General features: G+C 39.1%; 1 protein-coding gene across 5 annotated transcripts in view; it reads right to left on the bottom strand.

The window, feature by feature from the left end:
* Positions 1-26,994, bottom strand: part of PDSS2 (decaprenyl diphosphate synthase subunit 2) — a 286,547-nt gene that overhangs the window by 152,833 nt on the left and 106,720 nt on the right. For 4 of the 5 annotated variants that reach the window (XR_002181420.2, XM_019967269.2, XM_070796007.1 and 1 more), the window contains exon 2: positions 20,092-20,226. The exons of the other annotated variant lie outside the window; for it this stretch is intronic. Coding sequence is in view for 3 of the 4 variants with exons in the window: in XM_019967269.2 (XP_019822828.2) it covers positions 20,092-20,226 (135 nt within the window). In the remaining variant the exon portion in view is untranslated. The remainder of the gene's footprint in view (positions 1-20,091; positions 20,227-26,994) is intronic. 5 annotated transcript variants of the gene reach the window in all.

Below are 26,994 nucleotides of genomic sequence, written 5' to 3'. Positions count from 1 at the left end.
GTAGGTGCATAATTATCCAAGTACTTCCTTGAAACAGTGTCTCCAATGAGTATGAATGTAATGGGTTTTAATACCAAAATTTATAGCATTGAGCATTTCAGGACTAAAGACAAATGAAACAGACTTTCCTCTTTGTCTATAAGGGAAGCCCATTAGACAGAACATCTATTTGGGGCAGGTCTAATTTTAAAAATGGTTTCTGTATCAAAGAAAATATGCAGGAATCTATATTCCCAGCAGATGAAAGAATAAAGGAGATGTGCAATGAAAGAGGTATAGTCTGCAAACGGAAATGTTTTTATTTTTAAATTGTATAGAACATTACTATGATCCACATTCAACCTCTAAACAAAAGAATTTTGTCTGAATAAATCAACAATAATTGATGGAGCACTTGAGTGCCCACTATGGTGCTTAGATTTTAGAGGCTAAAGAAAAAAGTCTATAATCTGGTTTCTAAGCACTATGTAATTCAATACCACTAAATATAAAGATTTGTGCTCAGAGGTGAGGATGTCAAGATGAAAAACAAAGTACAGTTGGCCCCCTGTATCTTTGGGTTTCGCATCCCTGGATTCTACCAACTGTGGAGCTGGCTATATCGGCAAATGAGAAACCCATGGATGCAGAGAGCTGAATGTACTCATTGTACTGTATCATTTTATATAAAGGACTTGAGCATCTGTGGATTTTGGTATCCATGGGAGCTCCTGGAATCAACCCCCTGTGGATAACAAGGGGCAACAGTATATTTGGGGCACTCTAATCCAGAGGCTGCCTACAATAATGGAAAGAGCATGAATTCCATGGTTAAATGCGGTTTGAATCCCAATTCCTTCATCTATTTACACTATCAATTTTGTTAGGTTATTAAATTTCTCTAAGCCTGTTTCCTCCCAAAAGTGATTTTTTGTTAACCAGTACTGTAAGGATTAAATGAGTTAACATTTATAAAGCACAGGGAGGATTAGCAGACATACAGAAAATTCAGTATGTGTTAACTATTTAGTGATTATTTCTCTATATTTATCACAGTCAGCTTTGCACATAGCAGGCACTCAATAAATGTTGAGTTTGAGTGACTGAACAAACGTAGTAGAAGGATAAGTACATGTGTGCTAAGCTGCTTCAGTCGTGTCTAACTCATAGCAACACTATGACTGTAGCCAACCAGGCTCCCCTGTCCATGGGATTTCCCAGGCAAGAACCCTGGAGTGGGTTGTCCATTCCCTTCTCCAGGGGATCTTCCTGACCCAGGGATCACACCCATGTCCTTTATGTCTTTGCATTGGCAAGTGGGTTCCTTACCACTAGCACGACCTGGGAAGCCCAGATAGGTATACAAAGTGAAGTGAAGTCGCTCAGCCGTGTCCGATTCTTTGCGACCCCATGGACAGTAGCCTACCAGGCTCCGCCGTCCATGGGATTTTCCAGGCAAGAATACTGGAGTGGGCTGCCATTTCCTTCTCCAGAGGATCTTCCCAGCCCAGGGATTGAACCTGTGTCTCCTGCATTGCAGACAAACGACACTTTACCATCTGAGCCACCAGGGAAACCCAGATATACAAATTACTACAGTATTAACAACAACAAAAAAAAGGGCCTCAGAGGTACAAAATATAATAAAAGGCTCAGTGATGGGAGAGGTGCTGACTTGGAAGATGGCTAAAACACAAGGCGCTGACTTCAAGAACTGGGAATTTAGGGAAATATACCTAAATCTGTCATTACAAAAAATATGTCGGGGCTTCCTTGGCGGTCCAGTGGTTAAGACTCATGCTTCGAATTCAGGGGGTGCAGATTAGATCCCTGGTTAGGGGGCTAAGATTCCATATGCTGCATGGCGCAGCCAAAAAATAAATAATTAAAAAAAAAACACAACCATGTGTTAAGCGTACTAAAAATTCACAGAATATCCCTCTAAGTTCTGGCTCTAACTGAGCCATAGCTTGTCCTGGGGTACTGAAATCCCCATATCTTTGTGAGTAGATTCAGTTAACCTCCTACAAGCCACAGACTGAGGAGTTGAGAGGTGGGACTGGTGCTCTGTTTCGGGACCATCTTGAGAAGCCACTGGTGGACTTTTTACCACTACTTCTGGCCGTCACTCTGTGACATGACTGGAGTCCTCACCATTTTGCTTAGTTTGGTTCTCTTGATTGACATCAGTCACGTGAACTGTCCACACTGTAGTTTCTCAATCTATTCAATTCAAATGCTGTCAACCCCACTCTGAGGAAAAACTAGAACTTACCATTTACAACTATTCTATTTCTGAAATCAATTCATATCTCCTACCGTCTACCTACAATCTCCAAACCTCTTAGTTCTCTCATTCACTATTGCTTTTCCCTCTAAAATATGAATTTTCATGACCTCCAATATTTGATCACTGCTAAAGCTGAAACTCCAGTACTTTGGCCACCTCATGTGAAGAGTTGACTCATTGGAAAAGACTCTGATGCTGGGAGGGATTGGGGACAGGAGGAGAAGGGGACGACAGAGGATGAGATGGCTGGATGGCATCGCTGACTCGATGGACGTGAGTCTCAGTGAACTCTGGGAGTTGGTGATGGACAGGGAGGCCTGGCGTGCTGCAATTCATGGGGTCACAAAGAGTCGGACACGACTGAGTGACTGATCTGATCTGATCTGATCTGATTTAACCTAATTTTGGACTCCCTCAGCCTTCCTTCCTTCCTGAGCCTAAATAGTTCTACTAGGTGGGCAAATAAAAAATCATAATCATGCTTTTATCTCTATTATTTCTACTTTAGGGCAGCTAGAGATTACCTGTTGCTGTTAAGGAATTCAGATTTAATTCTGTAGGTAATAGGATACCACTGAAAAATTAAGGATTTTATTCCACTTAAAAACTTGAACAAAATAGAAGGGAATGGGGCAATCTTAGTAACAGAAAATGCACACTCAGTATGCCAGTAACTTTAGAGAAGGATTAGAGTTTGAGATAACCAACCTGAGAATTTTTGCCTCTATGACCAGCAAAGACCCTGATGCTGAGAAAGACTGAGGACAAGAAGAGAAGGGGGCAACAGAGGATGAGATGGTTGGGTGGTATCACATGAATTTGAGCAAACTCCAGGAGATAGTGAAGGCTAGGTAAGCCTGGTGTACTGTAGTTCATGGGGTCGCAAAGAGTCAGACACGACTTAGCAACTGAACAACCACCACCATCACCACCCAGCTACCTGTCCAAGAGCAAGAAGAAGAGAATAGTGAAGGAGGAGTTCCTTGGGCACTAAGCTACCAATGGACGCCAGTTTCTCCAAGGATCTTATTATTAGTCACTCAGTCATGTCCAACTCTTTGTTACCCCATGGACTGTAGCCATCAGGCTCCTCTGTCCACGGAATTCTCCAGGCAAGAATACTGGAGTGGGCTACCATTTCCTTCTCCAAGGGATCTTCTTGACCCAGGGGTCACACCTGCATCTCTACATTGCAGGCAGACTCTTTACCAACTGAGCCACCAGGGAAGCCCCCCAAGGATCTCAGATGAAGGATATTCATGATTGTCTTTAATTAAACAAAGGGTTGCAAGTGGACATGGGTGGATTGTGGACCCAATAGTGAATACGGTTACAGCTCTGGAAGTTAAGTTCAAGAAACAGAGTTCTAGAAATGAAGTTGCATCAATGGAGTCACAAGGCTAATAGATGCATAAATTGTTTCTTTACCTTGTCATTGGAGGTCAAAGACTACTTCTGATTAATATTCACATTTCCCTTAGTGCTCAGCCCTCTGACTTGCAGGGAGGAGGTGGTCAAGATAGACCAGAGTCTACTTGAACTTAGCTGGATATGTGCCTGTGAAGCTCTCTGATTTAAGTTCATTTTATCTTTATCTATATTATAGATGAGTAATCACACAGCATGATTAGTGACTTGCCTAAGATCAAATAACTAATCAGTTACAGATTTGAGACAAGAACCTTTATCCATGTCTCTTTTACATCACACTGTTTACCAATGCAGGGTGCTTCGAGTTTGGGTTCAAAGGATAAGCATTAAGTCATGAAGCTATTAAGCAAACTCTGTCATTAAACATTTTAAATGGCTGCAATTCTTCTGATAGAACTAACATTTTACTACAGTAAATGTCAAGAATTGAGCACCGTTTAAATTTAGATTAGACACTGGATAATGCCTTTGCCTATGGCTTCTTACTAGTTAATGTAGAGCCCTTCTTTAAAACAGAGTTTAATTTTTTTACTATTGACAAAACAATTTATGCAGCTTGTTTTCTGTTGTTATGTAGTCAAGCAGGCTAATCTATATCAAGATATTTATATACAATTAACTCTCAGCAGAGTAGATTAGTAGCTGAGCCCACCTACTTTTTGTGGTTAATTATACTTGTTTTGTAAGAGGCTGTTCCTATTTTGTGCTTTTCCAACAGCTCTGGTGAAGTAAAGACTTCTGATGTACTGTACATGGAACATAAAGAGCCTTCCCCTTTCTTACTCAACATATAATTGCTGCATTTGTGCATGCTGTGTAAGTTGAAAATAACAATAAAAAGTTAATGAAGAAAATAAGTACGGGTTGTAATGAATTAGTAATATTACTGGATTTGTATCTGGAGTTTATTTTTATTGCTATAAATGGAATACAATCAATAGTAATATGTAATCAAACTGCACATGCTTTCATCTCTTGAGAAATCTCTGAAAAGGAGCTGAGATATCTTTAAGAAATTATCTTCAAAAGCCTACTCTAAATTCAGTTATTCAGCATAGTCATTTTAAATCACTGTCAATAAGTATTCCTCATTTTCTAATTTCTTGTAGTACAAAAAGGTACATTTCTTAAATAGGTTGTTAATGTTTTATAAGAATGAAATATAATTTCCTTTTAATTTTCAAGTTAATTTAGATTTTCTTTATATAAAAAAAGAAATGAGTTCCCTTTGATTATTCCCGTTCTTAAACTTTTCCCCATCCCCACTTCCTCCAAACAGTTACCATCAAGTGAGTAAGGTTTCCTCAAAGACTTTTTTCTATACATTTACACATGTCATTTGAAAAAATAATAATAACAATAGTTTTAAAAAATGCTATACAATATTAATTATTGCACTTTAATATAATTAAGCACTAAGTAAATATAATAATAAGTTTCTACTTAAGCCTCATTTCTTAAGGTGTTTTTTGATGTGGTCAATCCCAAGGGAAATATAGTTTGTTAATTTTGTTTTTGTTGTTCAGTTGTTTAATCCTGTCTGACTCTTCGCAACCCCATGGACTGCAGCATGCCAGATCCCCTATTCTTCACCATCTCCCGGAGTTTGCTCAAACTCATGTCCAGTGAGTCAGTGATGCCATACAACCATCTCATCCTCTATTGTCCCTTACTCCTTCTGCCTTCAATCTTTTGCAGTATCACGGTCTTTTCCAATGAGTCAGCTCTTCACATCCAGTGGCCAAAGTACTGGAGCTTCAGTTTCAGTATCAGTCCTTCCAATGAATATTCAGGGTTGATTTCCTTTAGGACTGACAGCTTTGATCTTCTTGCAGTCCAAGGGACTCTCAGAAGTCTTCTCCAGCATCACAGTTCAAAGGCATCAATTCCTCATTGTCCAGCTCTCATATCTGTACATGACTACTGGAAAAATCATAGGTTTGATTATATGGACCTCTGTCCACAAACCAATGTCTCTGTTTTTTAATATGCTGTCTAGGTTGGTCAATGTTTTTCTTCCAAGAAGCAAGCATCTTTTAATTTCATGGCTGTAGTCACCGCCCACAGTGATTTTGGAGCCCAGGAAAATAAAGTCTGTCACTGTTTCCATTGTTTCCCCATCTATTTGCCATGAAGTGATGGGACCAGATGCCATGATCTTAGTTTTTTTTGAATGTTGAATTTTAAGCTGGCCTTTTCACTCTCCTTTACCTTCATTAAGAGACTCTTTAGTTTCTCTTCACTTTCTGCCATAAGGGTGGTGTCATCTGCACATCTGAAGTTACTGATATTTCTCCTGGCAATCTTGATTCCAGCTTGTGCTTCATCCAGCCTGGCATTTTGCATGATGTACTCTGCATATAAGCTAAATAAGGTAAGTTAAATAAGCAGGGTGACAATATACAGCCTTGATGTACTCCTTTCCCAATTATAAACCAGTCCGTTGTTCCATGTCCAGTTCTAACTGTTGCTTCTTGACCTGCATACAGGTTTCACAGGAAGCAGGTAAGGTGGTCTGGTATTCCCATCTCTTGAAGAATTTTCCATAGTTCATCATGATCTACACAGTTAAAGGCTTTAGTGCAGTCAATGAAGCAGAAATAGATGTTTTTCTGGAATTCTCTAGCTTTTTCTATTATCCAATGGATGTTGGCAATTTGATCTCTGGTACCTCTGTCTTCATGGGAAATAGATGGGGAAACAGTGGAAACAGTGTCAGACTTTATTTTTCTGGGCTCCAAAATCACTACAGATGGTGACTGCAGCCATGAAATTAAAAGACGCTTACTCCTTGGAAGGAAAGTTATGACCAACCTAGATAACATATTCAAAAGCAGAGACGTTCCTTTGCTTACAAAGGTTAGTCTAGTCAAGGCTATGGTTTTTCCTGTGGTCATGTACGGATGTGAGAGTTGGACTGTGAAGAAGGCTGAGCACCGAAGAATTGATGCTTTTGAACTGTGGTGTTGGAGAAGACTCCTGAGAGTCCCTTGGACTGCAAGGAGACCCAACCAGTCCATTCTGAAGGAGATCAGCCCTGGGATTTCTTTGGAAGGACTGATGCTAAAGCTGAAACTCCAGTACTTTGGCCACCTCATGAGAAGAGTTGACTCATTGGAAAAGACTCTGATGCTGGGAGGGATTGGGGGCAAGAGGAGAAGGGGACGACAGAGGATGAGATGGCTGGATGGCATCACTGACTCAATGGATGTGAGTCTGAGTGAACTCCAGGAGTTGGTGATAGACAGAGAGGCCTGGTGTGTTCCGATTCATGGGGTCACAAAGAGTCGGACACGACTGAGCGACTGATCTGATCTGATCTGACCTCTGTCTTTTCTAAAACCAGCTGTACATCTGGAAGTTATCAGTTAACATACTGTTGAAGCCTAGCTTGAAAGATTTTGAGCATTATTTTCCTAGATTGTAAAACTGTGCAAGAGTTTGAGCATTCTTTGGCATTGCCCTTCTTTGGGATTGGAATGAAAACTGACCTTTTCCAGTCCTGAGGCCACTGCTGACTTTTTCAAATTTGCTGGCATATTAAATGCAGCACTTGAACAGCATCATCTTTTAGGATTTGAAATAGCTCAGCTGGAATTCCATCACCTCCACTAGCTTTGTTGGTAGTGATTTTCCTAAGGCCCACTTGACTTCTCACTCCAGGATGTGTGGCTCTAGGTGAGTGATCACATCAACATGGTTATCCGGGTCATTAAGATCTTTTTGTATATTTCTTCCGTGTATTTTTGTCACTTCTTCTTAATATCTTCTGCTAGATGCATACCGTTTCTGTCTTTTTTGAGTGCCTGTATTTGCATGAAATGTTGCCTTGGTATCTCTAATTTTCTTGAAGAGATCTCTCGTTTTTCCCATTCTATTGTTTTCCTCTATTTCTTTGCAACGTTTCCTCTATTTGTTTGCATTAGAACCAGATATCCAATTGCCAACATCCGTTGGGTCATCAAAAAAGCAAGAGAGTTCCAGAAAAACATCTACTTCTGCTTTATTGACTATGCCAAAGCCTTTGATTGTGTGGATCACAATAAAATCTGGAAAATTCTTAAAGGAATGGGAACAGCAGACCACCTGACCTAGCTCCTGAGAAATCTGTATGCAGGTCAAGAAGCAACAGTTAGAACTGGACATGGAACAACAGACTGGTTCCAAATCGGGAAGGGAGTACGTCAAGGCTGTATATTTCACCCTGCTTATTTAACTTACATGCAGGCTACACCATGCGAAATGCCAGGTTGTATGAAGTACAAGGTAGAATCAAGATTGCCGGGTGAAATATCAATAATCTCAGATACGCAGATGACACCACCCTTATGGCAGAAAGTAAAGAAGAACTAAGGAGCCTCTTGATGAAAGTGGAAGAGGAGAGTGAAAAAGTTGACTTAAAACTCAACATTCAGAAAATTAAGATCATGACATCTGGTCCCATCACTTCCTGGCAAATAGATGGGGAAACAATTGAAACAGTGACAGACTTTACTTTTTTGGGCTCCAAAAGCACTGCAGATGGTGATGCAGCCACAAAATTAAAAGATGCTTGCTCCTTGGAAGAAAAGTTATGGCCAACCTAGACAGCATATTAAAAAGCAGAGACATTACTTTGCCAACAAAGATCCATCAAGTCAAAGCTATGGTTTTTCCAGCAGTCATGTATGGATGTGAGAGTTGGACTATAAAGAATGCTGAGCGCTAAAGAATGGATGCTTTTGAACTGTGGTGTTGGAGAAGACTCTTTAGAGTCCTTTGGACTACAAGGAGATCAAACCAGTCCATCCTACAGGAAATCAGTCCTGAATATTCACTGGAAGGACTGATGCTGAAGCTGAAACTCCAATAGTCTGGCCACCTGACGCAAAGAACTGACTCATTTGAAAAGACCCTGATGTTGGTAAAGATTGAAGGTGGGAGAAGGGGACGAGAGAGGATGAGATGGTTGGATGGCATCACCGACTCGATGGACCTGAGTTTGAGTAAGCTCCGGGAGTTGGTGATGGACAGGGAAGCCTGGTGTGCTCCAGTCCACGGGGTCCGCAAAGAGTCGGACATGACTGAAGTGAACTGAACTTTGCATTGTTCACTTAAAAAGGCTTTCTTATCTCTCCTTGCTGTTCTCTGGAACTCTGCATTCAACTGGATATATCTTTTCTTTTCTCCTTTGCTTTTCGGTTCTCTATTTTTCTCAGCTATCTGAGAGAAAAAAAAAAACAAACCATTTTGCTTTTTTGCATTTCTTTTTCTTGGGGATGGTTTTGATCATTGCCTCCTGTAAAATGTTATGAACCTCTGTCCAGAATTCTTTAGGCACTCTGTCTAATTTTGTTTGGCATTTTTAAATGCCAAATACTAATATGCAGTGTGAAGGTAAGAATTGATAGTCACAGCCTATTGTGAGTATAATCAGAAGTCATCAGAAGCTAATTAGGACTACATTAAAATGATAAATTATGCACCATAATATTTGCAGCTGAAATCAAGTCCCTAAATTTAAAGATTTATTTTAAAAGAAAAAAAATCATCTTGTTTCTTCACAGCATTTCATGTTCTCCACTTACCTTCATAAATTAAGATTTCAAATAGGCCTCCAAATATTTTACCACCAGTTCTCCTAACAGTACACCAAGTCTGACCAATTTTCACTTGGAGGAGAAAGTAATGTTTAGATTAATAATTTGATTATAAGCTATTTTCTAGATTTAACTTATATTTATAAGGCCTTTTATCTGATTAGTTCTTTAAGCCCAACAATTATCTTTGATGTTTAACCTTAATCATTAATTTAACTTTAATCAATTGAATAATATATTGAGTTGAAAAAGAATTAGCCCAGTTACCAAAAAGTTGATAGTGTCCATTTTAACATGGATGGCAAACCTAAGAAAGTTAATTAAAAGATGTCATTTTGTGTCACTCCTGCTTTCTTTATTTAAAAAACATCTAGAGTCCATGCATTTTCATAGGATATTTTATCCTGTCAAAGGGGAAAAGATAAAAGCTTAAATCAGTTCAAAGTCCTTCATTTTAATAGTAGGATAGAATTTCTAAGCTAACTACCTGCAATCAACAAAAATTTTCACTGCTTTTTAACAAGTACATAAGTAAAACCTGTATAAATGAAAAATAATTCAGACCACTGAACAGGACATAGAATAAACAAAGTCTCTCATCCCGTTTCCCCTATAGCTGCCACTCCCCAGAGGTGATCACTATTAACAGTTGTTTCTGTCTCTTTCCTTCTGAGATATTTTACATGCAAATAAAAATCCACTCACTCACTCAAGCCCCAGTGGGACCAAACTATTATAGAGTACGTTTCGGAGTCTTGCTTTCCTTACATGTTCTTTGAGCTCTTCCCAGATCGGCACATACAGATTTCCTTAATTCTTTTAAATGATCGTTTGATATTCCTTTGCATCAATAACATAACATGTCCCCTCCTGATGGACACTTTGGTTGTTTCCTTTTTTGTTGCTGTTCCTGCAAAGTATACTACAAAGAACATTCTTCTACATATATGTTTGGGCACTTATGTTAATACATTAGTACAAAATTTTGCTAAATCAATGCATAGCTGAATTAAAATAAAATTTACAGCTATTACCAAATTGGTCTCTAAGCAAGCATACCAATTAACATCCCTACGAACAAAGCATTCAGGTGCCTTTTTCCTCACAGAGAAATGTTGGCTATCAAACTTTTTAACCTTTGCCAACCTGACGGAGGGAAACTATGATTTTAATTTGTCCTTTATGATGAGGTCCAGCCTTTCTTCTCTTTTGTTTACTAACCATCTATGAGTTTTCTTCCCTGAACATCCTGTTCATGTTTTTCGTCCATGATTGCATACTACTATCTTCTTCCTGATTTACAGGATCCTCAACTGATCTGTTTATTAAAACTTAGCCCTCTGTCATGTATGTTGCAAATATTTTTGTAACTTTGGCACTTAGCTTTTGACTTTATGGGACATTTCTTTCCATTGAAGAATTCTTTTTTAATGAAGTCAAATCTTTTTGATTATGGGTCCAGAATGTTGAAACACTTTAGGAAGGTCTTCCTTGCTTCAAGATTAAATAATAATAATCACAAAGATAACAACAGTTACCAGGATTATTCCACTCTAAGCAATAGTCAACTGACTGGCATCTAAGTACTAGGAACATGCTGAATACTGGGCTCCTATGAAGAAAACAGATCATTTGAACTATGTTTAATGGCACACACAGCACAATTGCCTTTTATCAGCACTACAAATAAATACATAAAAAGATCAATCCATAATTTTATTCCCATTTATCAGCTCACCTGCCACTCAGAAGCCAAATAAGTAATATGATAAAAGTACTTCTTTTACAAACAGAATTGGAATGATTGACAAATGTATCATGATTGGAATAATTGAAAAATGTATTGACCCACATGTATCCTGGCCAAAAGACAATCTAAAGGACAAAAATAACAACAATTACTTTGTTGCTATTGTTTAGTTGCTAAGTCATGTCTGACTCTTTGCAGCCCCATGGATTGTGGCTCATCAGGCTCCTTTGTCCATGGGATTTCCCAAGCAAGAATACTGGAGTGAGTAGCCATTCCTCCTTCAGGGGATCTTCCCCACTCAGGGATCAAACCTGCATCTTGTTCATGGCAGGCAGATTCTTAGTTACTGCTGAGCCACCTCAACACCTCAACAATCAGCAGTTTGTTGGGAAGCCCAACAATCACTTTACTCCTGATTCATTCAATACTTTTTCTTGTAGGTTCTACTTATCACTGAATTTATCTCTAGCAAATAGATTAGAGACAGAGAAAGGTGGGCAAGAAGAAGGTGGCACCATGTTTATAACATGTCAGGACACTGCAGATCTTTAATTAAATTCAGTGGCTATGCCTCAAAATGACAGGTATGCATTACAGTTCCAGACAGACAGGCTGCTCTGCTATGATTCTAATGGCTGCAGGAACACTCTCACCGCAATGGTCCCTCAGCAGCAGCTCTTTCTCCTCCCTCTGCTGCCCAGAGGGAATTAAGTTCAGAAGAGTCTACAACCTATTAGTAAAATTCAAGCCGTATAGATACCAGAATGGAAGTTGCAGATAACAGAGATGAGTAATCAAAATATAATTTTTAAAAAAGGAAAGGAATAGGTGGAAATATTGAGGAAACAAAATGAACTTTTGATGGGACTTTTAAGATTGCCCAGTAGATATTGGGCAATACTTTAAAAAATTTTTGGCTTTTTTGTGTGTGTTTTTGTTGATACTTCATTAACACTTTTCATTCTTTAAATAAAACTATATATTGCTTTACATGATAACTAAGGTAAAAATTAAGACTATTCCATGAAGAGTACTTTAGTGTCTGATTACAGCTCACGTCCTAAATTACAAGTTGTAAAGGACATAATAAGATATAGTGATTGTAGGTTCAGTTCAGTTCGGTCGCTCAGTAGTGTCCGACTTTTTGCGACCCCCATGGACTGTAGCACGCCAGGCTTCCCTGTCCATCACCACTTCCCAGAGCCTACTCAAACTCATGTTCATCACATCAGTGATGCCATCCAACCATCTCATCCTCTGTCGTCCCCTTCTCTTCCCACCTTCAATCTTTCCCAGCATCAGGGTCTTTCCAATGAGTTGCTTCTTGATATCAGGTGGCCAAAGTTAGGTAGAGTCCATGTTAAACTACTCTAAAAAGCACATTCTGTAAAATGTGTGATTCAAATGTTTGTTTTGGTGTAGAACAGTTATGTATATTGAAGATTCAATCATCCAGACAAAGATTTAAATGAATACTATGTCCAACACACTGGTGAGATGAAAATATGCACAAAGCCAAGGGCCTGTCCTGAAGGAGTGAGAAATCTGGTAAAGGACACAAAGCAGCATGACAGGGCTCTGAAATAACAATAAGAAATCACACTTGTTAAATTCAGTCTACACACACTGTCTAAGTGTTTTATTCCAATTACCTTCTTTGATCCACTCAACAAACCTATGAGGCACAGAGAGGTAACCTAACTTATCTGGGGTCACACAGCAAATAAGTGACAGAATAAGGAATTAAATTGAGGCCACCAGCAGGATATATTTCTTCCCCTACCTGATCACTAAATGCAGGATCTCAGAAAGTTACTTCACCTTTTTGACTCTGTTTTCTTATTGGTGATTCTGTTATTTCTGCATCACAGAGTTTCCATTAGCACTCAAAATTAGGTACCCTAACATAACATACGGAGAAGGCAACGGTGACCCACTCTAGTACTCTTGCCTGGAAAATCCCATGGATGGAGGAGCCTGGTGGGCTGCAGTCCATGGGAGTCACTGAGTCGGACACGACTGAGTGACTTCACTTTCACTTTTCACTTTCATGCATTGGAGAAGGACATGGCAACCCACTCCAGTGTTCTTGCCTGGAGAATCCCAGGGACAGGGGAGCCTGGTGGGCTGCCGTCTATGGGGTCACGCAGAGTTGCAACATAACATAAGGTGGACCAAACTGTTTCACAGTATTCCATAAGATGTACTGCTGACAGGGGTTTAAGGGTTTTATAGTCAAATAACCAGGAAATAATATCTCTTCTTAAAGATTCTTGATGGATGGCATATATACCTAACAATTCTTGAGATTTCTGAAATGAAGAAATCTTTTAAACTCTGTTTAACCTGGAAAAACCAAATTTATTTGACCACAGGACCTTTTGTCTCACTGACTATTTAATAAAACCTTCATCCTAAATGAAGCACAAATTGGGAAATGCTGGTAGAAAATGGCATGAGATCAAAGGATCTAATGGGTCTAAACCCAACTCAGCCAACTGCTAACCTGCTGCTTTGGGTAAAGACTCCGTAATCTCTCCAAGTCTCAGTTTTCGCTCTCAGCAACCACTTAGACTATTTCAATAACTCCTTGGCTGGTCCTCTTTACCTCTTGAACCTCAACTCTCTGGGTTATCTTCTCAACTGATTACATTCTAGAGCACAGATATATTAATATGATCCCCTCACTTAAAGACCTTTATAATGTCTATAAACAAAAATAAACATGTACAGAATGCTTACTATGCTATGCATTACTCTATTCACTCATTTAATTCTTAAAACCATTCTCTGAAAGGTGAGAGCTGAAATCTGAGGCACAGCTAGTAAGTGAGGTAGCCTGTTTCCAGATTCCAAGGCTAGTCTATGCCTCTTGGATGGCTCCCCACTGTTTCTCCAGGATAGAGCTCTGATCCCTTAGAACCTTCACAATCCAACTTCAACCTTTCTCTTCTAGGCCATTTCCTCATCAGTGGTCTGCAATATGTTAGTTTGCTGGGGCTATGAGGGACAACCCTGTTCTATGCCCCTCTCCTTGACTTGAAAATGACCACCTTCATGTTCATAGGGTGTTCTGCCTGTATATGCACATTTGTGCCCAAATTTCCCCCCTTTTTACATAAGGTCATTTAAATTATGGCTCATTCTAATGACCTCATTTTAACTGGATTATCTCAATAAAGACCCCATCTCCAAACACGGGCACATTGTCAGGAATGAGGGGTTAGGCTTCAATGTATGAATTTGGGAGCAGGGACAGAATTCAACCCATAACACCTACACGCATGATGCCCCAGTCTCTATTATGCAAATTCATGCATTCACATAACAAGTTATGTACCAAGTGCCCATTATTGTGTCAGCACGGTGCAGGACCTGCTATGTACTTCCAGACCACATGTTTGGTGAGTGTGTTCCTCACTTTCTTTACCTTGAACACAGCCACCTTTTACCAAACCCCTTGCCTACCTGCTTTCCTCTGATAACCTCCTAGTTACCTTCAGAATCCATTTATAAGTTCCCTCTTTGTAAAAGTTCATATGATCTCTTTTAATGAAATTTTCTTTCCTCCTCCCATTCGATTCCTCCACAGAATTCTACTTATACTTTACTTACAGCATCTACAGCATTGTATTATAGTTGGCTGTAAACTTGTATGTGCCCTAGTTTGACGCTAATAATGTCACTGAGGGTAAATATACTCACTATTCGATTCTGTCTTCCTGCACCTGCCTGGAACATCACATCAGTTCAGTTCAGTCACTCAGTCGTGTCCGACTCTTTGCGACCTCATGAATCGCAGCACGCCAGGCCTCCCTGTCCATCACCAACTCCTGGAGTTCACTCAGACTCACGTCCATTGAGTCAGTGATGCCATCCAGCCATCTCATCCTCTGTCGTCCCCTTCTCCTCCTGCCCCCAATCCCTCCCAGCATCAGAGTCTTTTCCAATGAGTCAACTCTTCGCATGAGGTGGCCAAAGTACTGGAGTTTCAGCTTTAGCATCATTTCTTCCAAAGAAATCCCAGGGCTGATCTCCTTCAGAATGGACTGGTTGGGTCTCCTTGCAGTCCAAGGGACTCTCAAGAGTCTTCTCCAACACCACAGTTCAAAAGCATCAATTCTTCGGTGCTCAACTTTCTTCACAGTCTAACTCTCACATCCATACATGACCACTGGAAAAACTATAGCCTTGACTAGACGGACCTTTGTTGGCAAAGTAATGTCTCTGTTTTTCAATATGCTATCTAGGTTGGTCATAACTTTCCTTCCAAGGAGTAAGTGTCTTTTAATTTCATGGCTGCAGTCACCATCTGCAGTGATTCTGGAGCCCAAAAAAATAAAGTCTGACATAGTGACTGCTTAATAAGAATCCATTTAATGAGTGATCAAAGCAGGTGTTCAATTTAACAAGACCCAGAAAAAAAATTGAAGGAGAACTATATAGAGACAGGAAAACCTGATAGACAGCTACTGCTAAAATCTAAACATGAAGTAATAGAGGCCTGGAACAGGAGAGAGGAAAGTGGACTGAAAGAAAAAACAACCTGGAGAAACCTGTGAGTCAGTGGTTTACTGGGCACAAAAGCTGAAAGACAGAGTAATCAAGAACCACCAAATTCACAGGGATAACCAGGTGACAGAAAGCAGAAAAATATTAATTACTATGGCACTATTGGTGGCTCAGATGATAGACTCTGCCTGCAATGCGGGAGAACTGGGATTGATCCTTGGGTCAGAAAGATCCCCTGGAGAAGGATCTGGCAACCCACTTCAGTATTCTTGCCTTGAGAATCCTGTTGACAGACGACCATGGCAGGCTACAGTCCATGGGATGGCAAAGGGTCTAACATGACTCAGCGACTGATAGACACATGGCCCTATTATTAACAGATAAACCCTAAAGTTAAGTGGTTGAACAAATAGGTTTTCCTCTCATACATCAAGACTATATGGATATTCCTGATGGACAGGTGGCTCTCCTTCGAGGGGTGTAGGCACCTTTCATCTTGAATAGGTATCTACCAAGATCATCTGCTTAAGGTGTACTGCAAATGTGCGATTTTTACGGTCAGGAAACAGTAAATTTCACTTATATCCTATTGGCTAGATCTCATTTATATAGCCCAGCCAACTGCAAAGGAAGGCTGAGAAATGTAGTCTAGCTGAATACTCAGGAAGAAAAGAAAATGTTTGGCAAACTTGTTTCAGTCTCTTCTAACATAGATAACAAGAGGTGGTAGGAAATTTCAGGGAATGAAGGTAGAGTGAAATTTTGTGGTCTGTTTACAATCACTAGTTGGATGAGAAATATTTGAGTTGGTTCTTCCTAAAGCAACTGAGAAAACTGAATCATTATTCACAAAATTCATGTGCATTTCTTTAAATGTAATAATCATGTCACATTAGGGAAGTCTATACTTTGTAATACTGTGTATTATAGTTATCTATCTTCTATACACAAAAATATCCTATCACTAATAGAATAAGCTGTAAACTTATTTTCTCAGTTGTAGTTAGGGATGCTTGCAAATTTAAAAATACACTTTTTGCCTGATCACCTTTGTAACCAATTTTTAAAGTCAGGGTTGGAGGAATCAACCTAAAGCCCATGGTCTTGCTAGCAAAAGGTCATGGTAGGTGTTTATAGTGCATTTTTATAAATGTGACTCACTTACCTATTTTTCAAAATGTTATTACATTTTAGCCAAAATTTTGCCTCTTCTGGCCATTATGTGATAAGTTCATGAGACACATCCACAAGATATATCCAGCAGTTATAGCCTTAGGCCAAAAAAAAAGAGATCACCTAACTCCTTTTGTTCCCTTAGGTAATTTACTCAGGTCCCATTAACTGACATCAAAGTCAAGTTTATGAGAGAAAATCACCAACAATGTAAATCCCAGTAGTTTGGCAGTGAATTAAAAAGCTCCCAAATCAGCACTTTCCTCAAATGTTAAATAATTCACTGTGACATTATAGATACAAGCCTCCAGCAAAAGTTACACTTGAACAATTAAGGAAGTAGGAGCCAAACAAATGACTTTAGGGATACAGAAACAAACGAATGGTTTCTCGTAGTACTATGCCAAATTACATTTTCACATTAACAAGTGTGTAGAACACCCAAGCATCACCAGTGACTTACTAGATAAAGTCTGATTACAGAAAAACAGCCTGGAACCATATATCATTTCCTAAAGGTAACTGTGGATTCTCTACACTTGGATGTGAAACCCATTTATACCATTTGGGGAATTTTTACATTTGTAATGTACTACCTATTCTTTTGCAAAGTTCTTTTATAATATTCATATTACCACAACCATCAACCAAATATATTATGTTCCTATGAAGAATCGGAAGGCAATGCAGCTGTTTCTTAGAGGCTAGATAAGAGACTGGAAACACAGCATCACAACACAGTGCACTGCACATACAGGTAACAGCATCTGCACAGTGGAGAGAAATACACTTTAGATTTAAATTCTAACTCTATCATTTTATACCGAGAGAATTTTAGACAAGTTTTAATATCAGTGTTTGTTTCTTTTTCTATAAAATGGGAATGATTCATTTATGCAGTAAATATTTAATTAACACTTACTAAGTCTCAAAGACTTCCAAGTGTTATTTTAAGATTAGTGATAGTAAACCAGCTGATATTCATTAGAGATATGTTGTTGTTGTTCAGTCGCCCAGTCGAGTCCAACTCGTCATGACCCCATGGACTGCACATGCCAGGCCTCCCTGTCCCTCACCATCTCCCAGAGTTTGCCCAAGTTCATGTCCATTGCATTGATGATGCCATCCAGCCATGTCATCCTCTGTCGCCCTCTTCTCCTTCTGTCTTCAATCTTTCCCAGGATCAGGGTCTTTCCCAATGAGTAGGCTGCACGCATCAGGTGACCAAAGTATTGTAGCTTCAGCTTCGAATGAAGCATCAGTCCTTCCAATGAATATTCAGGGTTGATTTCCTTTAGGATTGACTGGTTTGATCTACTTGCTGTCCAAAAGTGAAAGTTGCTCAGTCATGTCTGACTCTTTGCGACCCCATGGACTATACAGTCCATGGAATTCTCCAGGCCAGAATACTGGAAGTGGGTAGCCTTTCCCTTCTCTAGGGGATCTTCCCAACCAAGAGATCGAACCCAGGTCTCTTGCATTGCAGGCAGATTCTTTACCAGCTGAGGCACAAGGGAAGCTCAAGGATACTGGATTGGGTAGCCTATCCCTTCTCCAGTGGATCTTCCCATTCCAGGAATCGAACTGGGGTCTCCTGCATTACAGGTGGATTGCTGTCCAAGTGACTCTCAAAAGTCTTCAACACCACAGTTCAAAAGCATCAATTCTTTGGCGCTTTGCCTTCTTTACATATTCAGCTCACAACTGTACGTGACTACTGAAAAGACGACAGCCTTGACTATACAGACCTTTGTCGGCAAAGTATTGCCTTTGCTTTTCATCGCACTGTCTAGGTTTGTCATAGCTTTCCTGCCAAGAAGCAATCAAGGCTGCAGTCACCATCCGCAGTGATTCTGGAGACCAAGAAAATAAAGTCTGTCACTGCTTCCACTTTTTCCTCTTCTATTTGCCAGGAAGTGATAGGACCCGATGTCATGATCTTCTTTTTTTAATGCAGAGTTTTAAGCCAGCTTTTTCACTCTGCTCTTTCACTTTAATCAAGAGGCTCTTTAGTTCCTCTTCGCTTTCTGCCATAAGGGTAGTATCATCTGCACATCTCAGGTTATTGATATTTTTCCCTGCAATTGTGATTCCAGTTTGGGAATCCAGGCCAGCATTTCTCATCATGTACTCTGCATAGAAGTTAAATAAGCAGGGTGATGATACACAGCCTTGATGTCCTCCTTTCCCAATTTTGAACCAGTCCATTGTTCCATGACCAGTTCTAACTGTTGCTTCTTGACCTGCATACAGGCTTCACAGGGGGCAGGGAAGGTGGTCTGGTATTCCCATCTCTTTAAAATTTTTCCAGCTTGTTGTGATCTACACAGTCAAAGGCTTTAGCATAGACAATGAAGCAGAAGTACATGTTTTTCTGGAATTCCCTTGCTTTCTCTATGGTCCATGGATGTTGGCAATTTGATCTCTGGTTCCTCTGCCTTTTCTAAATCCAGTTTGTACACCTGGAAGTTCTCGGTTCATGTACTGTTGAAGCCTCGCTTGAAGGATTTTAAGCACTACCTTGCTAGCATGTGAAATGAGCACAATTGTGTGATAGTGATGAGGACTGATTTTTAAAGTAAATCAATAAGATGTATTAACCAGAAGTCTAAGCTTCGAGAAATAGTTCTTTTTGTGAAGAAAATTCCCTTGTCACCATGTTTTTGGGTGCTTTAGTTTCATGTGCCAAAGTCCACCTGCAGACTGTTACTTCTATACAGGTTTTCAACACAGTGCCAAGTACACTTCTAAGATTAAGTAAAGTTATTGCTGATATATTATTACTAAAAAACATTTTTAAAATCACATTTAAAAAATCACAACTGAAATTTTAAAGTTTGTTTTATATGCAGCAAAATAATATGTACTCATCAATTTATTTTTTAATCTAAATGTGAGATGTAAAAGTTTCTTATTCCAGTTAAATAAAAACCTCTTCACCATAAAAATAAACAAAATAAAGTTAATGATATAGCATTGAAGTAGACATCTCCTAAAATGGTAGTTGCATCATTATCTATACAGCTAAGTTATCCTATTGAGGTTTAAAAACCATGAATCCTGGACTAAATGATACAGAGTTCTCTACAGAAATAAAATGATATCATGATGGGGCAGAAGGGTAGTATTCAATAAAAAAATTTAAATCCTCAAGGTAGAAAGTATTAAACAAAAACACAAGGGAAAATTTACCAGAGTTCCATACAAAGTAGCTAAGACTATTAGATTTATTAAGAACAATAAAAATCCATCTTTTAACCTTACAAAATATTTTAATCTATCTCTGAATCAGAGAATGACGAAGAACTAAACAGTGATTTCTACTGACCACTGTATGAAAATACAATTTAGAGAGCAATTTCAAAATTTCTTCTTACCATGAATAGATCCCACTGACCATGTCATAGTTTTGACACGAAGCATTCACACTGTTGGGCCCAGCTGCCTTAGAAATAAGTAACACCACCAAGCCCCTCAACTGGAGGTTATTCTGTCTGTCGTGTATAAGACCCCTGCCAACAAGGAAAGAAAGAAAATCACAAAATAAGTTGGATCAAGTAAGAGAACTGCTGCAAATATGCCCACGCTTCCAAAATCAGACAATGGGACCCGCTGAAAAGAAATAGGATTGTGGAAGAAAGAGTTAACAGGAGGAAGCAGTGACTGCAGGAAACATCTAGAGAAACCCTCAGCTAGTTTTGAAAGTGATAGTCTCAAAACTGTAAGGCCTACTGACTTGGCTTCCTCCTCTTTCTGGGTTTTCCCATGCAATCTTAACCATGTGGTCTGATAATGAGAGGAACCCATAGTGTTAAACTGTTTTGTGGTAGTTGACTGCAGGTGAAATATAAATTGTATGGCTTTGATGAAGTTGTATTATGTGGTGATGGTGCTGGTAAGGGGAAGGGTACAAAATGATTTCTGTCTTTACAGGTCGAAAATTTGAGAATTAAAATGGAAATGAATGCCATGGGCAAATATTTTACCATTTCTTATTTTTTATGCAAAAGAATAATCATTCTAGGCACATTAAGCTTTAACATAGAATATAATTTTTTTGCTATGAATATTCAATATTTATAATTTCTACTATAACTAAGGTCAGAATACTTTCCTAGATTACATTTTTATTTAAGTATCACAAAAGGTTATCATATAAGAACTAAAGGGCAATATTAGAAAAAGAAAAAAAGACAGAAAATTATGGGTAACATATTATAATGGGCTCAGACAGTAAAGAATCCACCTGCAATGTGCGAGACCTGGATTCTATTCCTGGGTTGGGAAGATCCCCTGGAGGAGGACATGGCAACCCACTCTAGTATTCTTGCCTGGAAAATCCCCATGGACAGAGAAGCCTGGCAGGCTATAGTCCATGGAGTTGCAAAGGACATGACTGAAAGACTAAGAACAACATATTATAATAAATTAACACTTACAACAATCTTCATGAGCACTAGTCAAATAAGTTATACTAAAAAGTATACATAAATAACATACAAACAAAATTCTTGAATGTGGTAAAAATAGCAAAAAACTTTTATTAATTTTTATTGAGTTTAGTTGATTCACAATTTAAATACAGCTGTATTAATTAAGCTGTACATCAAAGTGAATCTGCTATACACACACACACACGCACACACACACATTCTTTTTTAGATTCTAATCCCATATAGGGCATTACAGAATATTGAGAAGAATTCCCTGTGCTATCCAGTAGGTTCTTATTAGTTTTCTACTTTATATATGTCGTGTATATGTGTCAATCTCAATCTCCCAGTTTATCCCTCCTCCCCTTCCCCCTTTGGTAACCATAAGTTTGTCTTCTACATCTGTGACTTTATTTCTAAAAACAGGAAAATTTGTATTCTGATACTTCACTGACTTATTAAGACTTCCTTGGGTGACTTCTGAACAAAGAATTAATTTAAATTAAGTTTATATAGTCAAAATTAATGAGTTAGCCCATTACTTAAGAAAATTTTCACCCCTCATGCTTCCAAGTAAATTTTTAAAAGGGCCCCTTACTCTTTCATTAGTTTCTAAATAAGACATCTTCAGGCTTCCTGCAAAATAACAGTTACAGTTCTTTCTTTACTTATATTTTCTCCTTAATCTAGTAAGTGATCTTCAGTAGGTTAGAGTGGTTAATGATTTTTACAAAGAAGTTCTAATTTCCTAGAAAAAGGAAGTTAATTTAAGGTAATTAAGCTATACTATAGTAGAAACAAATAATCAACAGAAATATCCAAAGCTCTTTATTATAATGTAACAATCTACTTAAATCCTACAGACCTGAACTGTAGGGAGGCTGGGAAGCATAGTATTTTGGAAGAAAATGTAAAATGGAGTGCTTTCCAAGTTTTTGGCTTTGAATTACAGATTTTAACTTATGCTACTGTGTGTGGGTGCTCAGTCGTGTCTGACTCTTTGCAACCCTATGGACTGTGGTCCGCCAGGTTTCTGTCAATGGTATTTTCCAGGCAATAATACTGGAGTGGGTTGCCAATTCCTCCTCCAGAGCATCTTTCCGACCAGGGATTGAACTTATGTCTCCTGCATTGGCAGGTGGATTCTTTACCACTGAGCCACCTGGGAAGCCCAACTTACGCTACTAGATCCTTATACATGTTTTACCTGAGGTATATAATAACAATATTAAAGAGAAGCTGTGAATTGGCTCCTAATTACAGAAAGGGAAAAGAGTGAGGCTGTGTGTGTGTCTGTGTGTTTGAGGGGTTGAGCCTGTTTAGGAATGAAAAGCTATGGTCTAGTCAAAGCTATGGTTTTTCCAGTAGTCATGTATGGATGTGAGAGTTGGACCATAAATAAAGCTGAGTGCCGAAGAATTGATGCTTTTGAACTGTGGTGTTGGAGAAGACTCTTGAGAGTCCCTTGGACTTCAATGAGATCAAACCAGTCAATCCTAAAGGAAATCAGTCCTGAATATTCATTGGAAGGACTGATGCTGAAGCTGAAGTTCCAATACTTTGGCCAACTTGATGCAAAGAACTGATTCATTTGAAAAGACCCTGATGCTGGAAAAGATTGAAGGCAGGAGGAGAAAGGGACAACAGAGGATGAGATGGTTGGACAGCATCAACGACTCGATGGACATGAATTTGAGCAAGCTCCTAGAGTTGGTGATGGACAGGGAGGCCTGGTGTGCTGCAGTCCATGGGGTCACAAAGAGTAGGACATGACTGAGCAACTGAACTGAGGAATGAAAGATATGAGGGTAACACTTAACAACTTGAAACTTAAAACTTAAGTTGTGAGTTTTGAGACATAGGGCCAAGTCAGACTGAAAAACAGTCCTGGCAACAGTTCTGATAACACCTTCCATAAACTTCTGAGAGAGGAGACCTTTCACAGAGGACACATACATCATCATCATCATCAAAATACAATAGCAGCAGCAGCAATAAATCCTTAAATAGAACCTCACAATGCCAGGAACTGTTCTGAGTATTTTACTATATAATAATCAAATTGATTCACAACAACTCTAGGAGGAAGGTACCACAATTATTTTGATTTTAGAGATGAAGAGAATGAGGCACACAGAGAGATCAAGCAACTTTCCCAAGATACCATAGACAGTAAGCCTTAGAACCCTGATAGGGCCAGGATTTGAATCCAGGCCACCTGGCTCTAAAGTCTATATACATGTTTATCCATTATGCTAGACTGACTCTCCATCGGCTTCATTTCATTCATATACCAACTATTTATTGAGTCAGTAGAATAGTGACTGCTTTAGAACCAGGTCTGAAAAATCCTTCTGCCATTTATTAGTTGTATGACTCAGACTATCACTTTTTCTGTAAAACGACGTTAAACGACATGTGTTTCCTGTAGTCACCGTGTGGAAGAGACGACGTGAGTAAAGCACACACCACTGTGGAAGCACAAGCAAGGCGATAAGGTAGTCAGAAAACTACATTCCCTCTACTTTTTTGCCATGTATTTTTCTTAATTCTTATATCTTACAACCCCACGGACTACAGCCTGCCAGGCCCCTCTGTCTATGGAATTCTCCAGGGAAGAATACTAGAGTGGGTAGCCATTCCCTTCTCCAGGGGATCTTCCTGACCCAGGGATTGAACCCGAGTCTCCTGCACTGCAGGCAGATTCTTCACCGTTTGAGCCACCAATTATTTCCTATATTGTTTCTTCTTCTACTCCCCCAAAATAACAAAAGTTAAGGAATCCTTCCTTCTACGAGCCTGAAACATCATATATGGCTGAAACACATTCCACTTTCAGAAAGCACTACTGAAAAAGGTCAGGAGAAGAAACTCTAGTGCACCCACCAGTTGATAGAAATCAAGAGAGCAGTCAGAAAAGCATGCCTTCTAAGCATCAATTTTCACACAAGACAATAGTTGACAATCCAAAGAACAGATTAATAGTGTGAGTAAATTAAATGTTTCCAAAACACCACTTCTTTAAATTCACTTCATTAACAGCCTTAAAAAAAAAAAGGAATAAGATCATTTGATAATGTCTACTACTTAAAACTTAGCTCACAAGAAAAATAAGAAATTCAGCTCCTGAGCATAAAAAAGTCCCTCAGATTCTAAATTTGCAGAGATAATGTTTCATATAATCCAGGTCATATTTTCACCTGGAACATTACAATTTATTCTGAGTGCCTCTCTAGGAGAAATACGAACAAACTGGAGCATATCCAGAAGATCGTGAAATTATTTACTGCCACACACTTGGCTGACAAAAAAAAATGAATGCTAGCTTGGAGAATAGTAAAAACGGTGTTCTCAAATTTACGCAGCCAAAAATGTAGTAAATGCTTACTGTAAGTCAGGCACAGTGCGAGACAGACAGTGGAGGACATAATGACATACACTGGTGTGTTGTGATCTCCCTTCGTGTGGATTATATAATCTGGATTTAAAATAATAATAAAATGTGGCATGAGCTACTTAGGGATATGAACAAGGGCAACCAACATAAGCGGGGTGAAGGAGTGGTGAAAGAGACCTCCCTGAGACCTAAAGGATGAGAGGGAAGGAGTCACAGGATCTGAAGCAAGGAGGGGAAGTGAAAAAAGAGTGTTTTAGAGACAACACGTGTGCAGGTTTGAGGACAGAGAGAAGGACACAACTGTCTCCAGAACCAACAGGACAGGAACGCAGTGTGTGTGCAGGGGAGGGCTGGGAGAATTAAAGCTAGAGGAGTACATGATGACTGTCTGCTCATCCGAAAGGGTACCATGTGGATAGAAGACAGACTTGGTAAGTATTACTTTAGAGGGCACTAATAGATAGAAAATATAGGTGGTGAATTTTGGCTTCACATGAAGAAATTAAAGAACAGAGGAGCCTCTATTGATGCTGAGTCCCTTGTGAATAAAGATGTTCAAGAAGCTGCACAGCCTCTGAAACAACATATCAAAGGGAAGCCTGGATTATTTGACATCTGGGCTTTTTTCCCCTAACTCTGTGATTCTTTATGATTTCACTTTACTACATGTAATTATCTAATACTCTTCCCTGGGGCTCAGATAGTAAAGAATCTGCCTGTAATGCGGGAGACCTGGGTTGGATCCCTGGGTTGGGAAGATCCCCTGGAGGAGGGCATGGTAACCCACTCCACTATTCTTGCCTGGAGAATTCCCATGGACAGAGGAATCTGGCGGGCTACAGTCCATGGTGTCACAAAGAGACAGACACGACTGGGTAACTAAGCAGTTTACTTTTTTTTAACTACAATATATATAATAAGTATAAAAATTGGGAGAAATCGTTAACATCATCGAAGTGTCATAAATGAAAGCAATATTTAGTCCCTTGTAATCTATATCACTAAAATTCTACAGAATTGTTTCCCTTTTGCTAATATATATATATATATACACATACACATATATTTAGACCCTTCATCATTCATTAAACTAATATAAACCAAATACCTTCCATACTTTAAGCACTGCGCTTGGCACAGATGCCACAGTGAGCAAAACCAGGCAAAGAGCTTACGAGGCTTACAAGCTGATGCTAGAGACCAGTAATAATGAAAGAATCACAAATAATGTAAAATTACAATGCTAATAATGCCACAGAGTAAAAAGAGATGATACTCTGAGAGCTTACAACTGGGAACTAGCCTAGCCAGCAAAGGCTTCCTGAGGAAATGATGACTGAGTTGACATTCAAAGGAAGAATGAGCACATGCAAAGCTGAGAACACTGTACAAACGAGGCTAGAAGTAAACAGGGACTCGACCGCACAGGTCAAACAGCCTGTGATTAGACATTGGCTCTTTATCCAAAGAGTAATGTGAAACCACTGCAGTAACTTCAGCATCTGGTCATGTAATCAGATATTTTAAAAAATATACAAAAAATGTCTTCCCTCATCAGTGTGGAAAAGTGACTGATGGGTGTGTTGGCGGTGGGGGAACAAAGTGGATATGAGGAGATCAGTTGGGATGCTTTTGCGGTAGTCAATGAGAAATATGGAGGTAGTAGCTTGGTGGACAAACTAGAGATGTACCAAATCTAAAACAGTATTTCAATCAAGTTAAAGATAAGTCAGATACTATGTAGTCCTGGAAAATTAGCTACTATAGACACATCACTGGGGTCGCTAAGAGTCGGACACAACTGAGTGACTTCACTTTTGCTTTTCACTTTCATGCTTTGGAGAAGGAAATGGCAACCCACTCCAGTGTTCTTGCCTGGAGAATCCCAGGGATGGGGGAGCCTGGTGGGCTGCTGTCTATGGGGTCGCACAGAATTGGACACGACTGAAGCGACTTAGCAGCAGCAGCAGCAGACACATCACTAATTTTAAATAACATCATTCTGAAAAGTCTATAAGTTGAATTTTGGGCGAAGGAATTTGGCCTTCTTCAAAATTCTGCTCTAGAACTACAACACATCAACAATTAACACTAATATCCTAATAGCTTTACAATTTCATGGAAATAAGGATTTTACAAGTGAACTTCGTGCAACACAATTGTATGGCCTTCTCACATCGTTGTTTCTGTGGTTAACTGCAGTTCCTACTACATCATCTTATCTTTCCATAACTATTAACTATTTTAAATCCTCAAATGACAGCTATGGAACCTTTCCATACTCTCTCAAATTCCACTGTTTCAACACGTATATATACTATGAGGAATACAAAGAAATGAGGTCTATTAAAGGAGCTATTAATGACATGTTTCAAAAATGGTTAAATTGAAAAAACAGTGGTTAAATTGAATAATATAAAAACAGATAACAAAGACAGTAGAGTATCAAT

This window comes from Bos indicus, chromosome 9, assembly GCF_029378745.1.
Source record: "Bos indicus isolate NIAB-ARS_2022 breed Sahiwal x Tharparkar chromosome 9, NIAB-ARS_B.indTharparkar_mat_pri_1.0, whole genome shotgun sequence".
NCBI classification, from domain to species: domain Eukaryota; kingdom Metazoa; phylum Chordata; class Mammalia; order Artiodactyla; family Bovidae; genus Bos; species Bos indicus.
The sequence above is the reverse complement of the archived record's forward strand: the minus strand, read 5'-3'. Positions and strand labels throughout refer to the sequence as shown.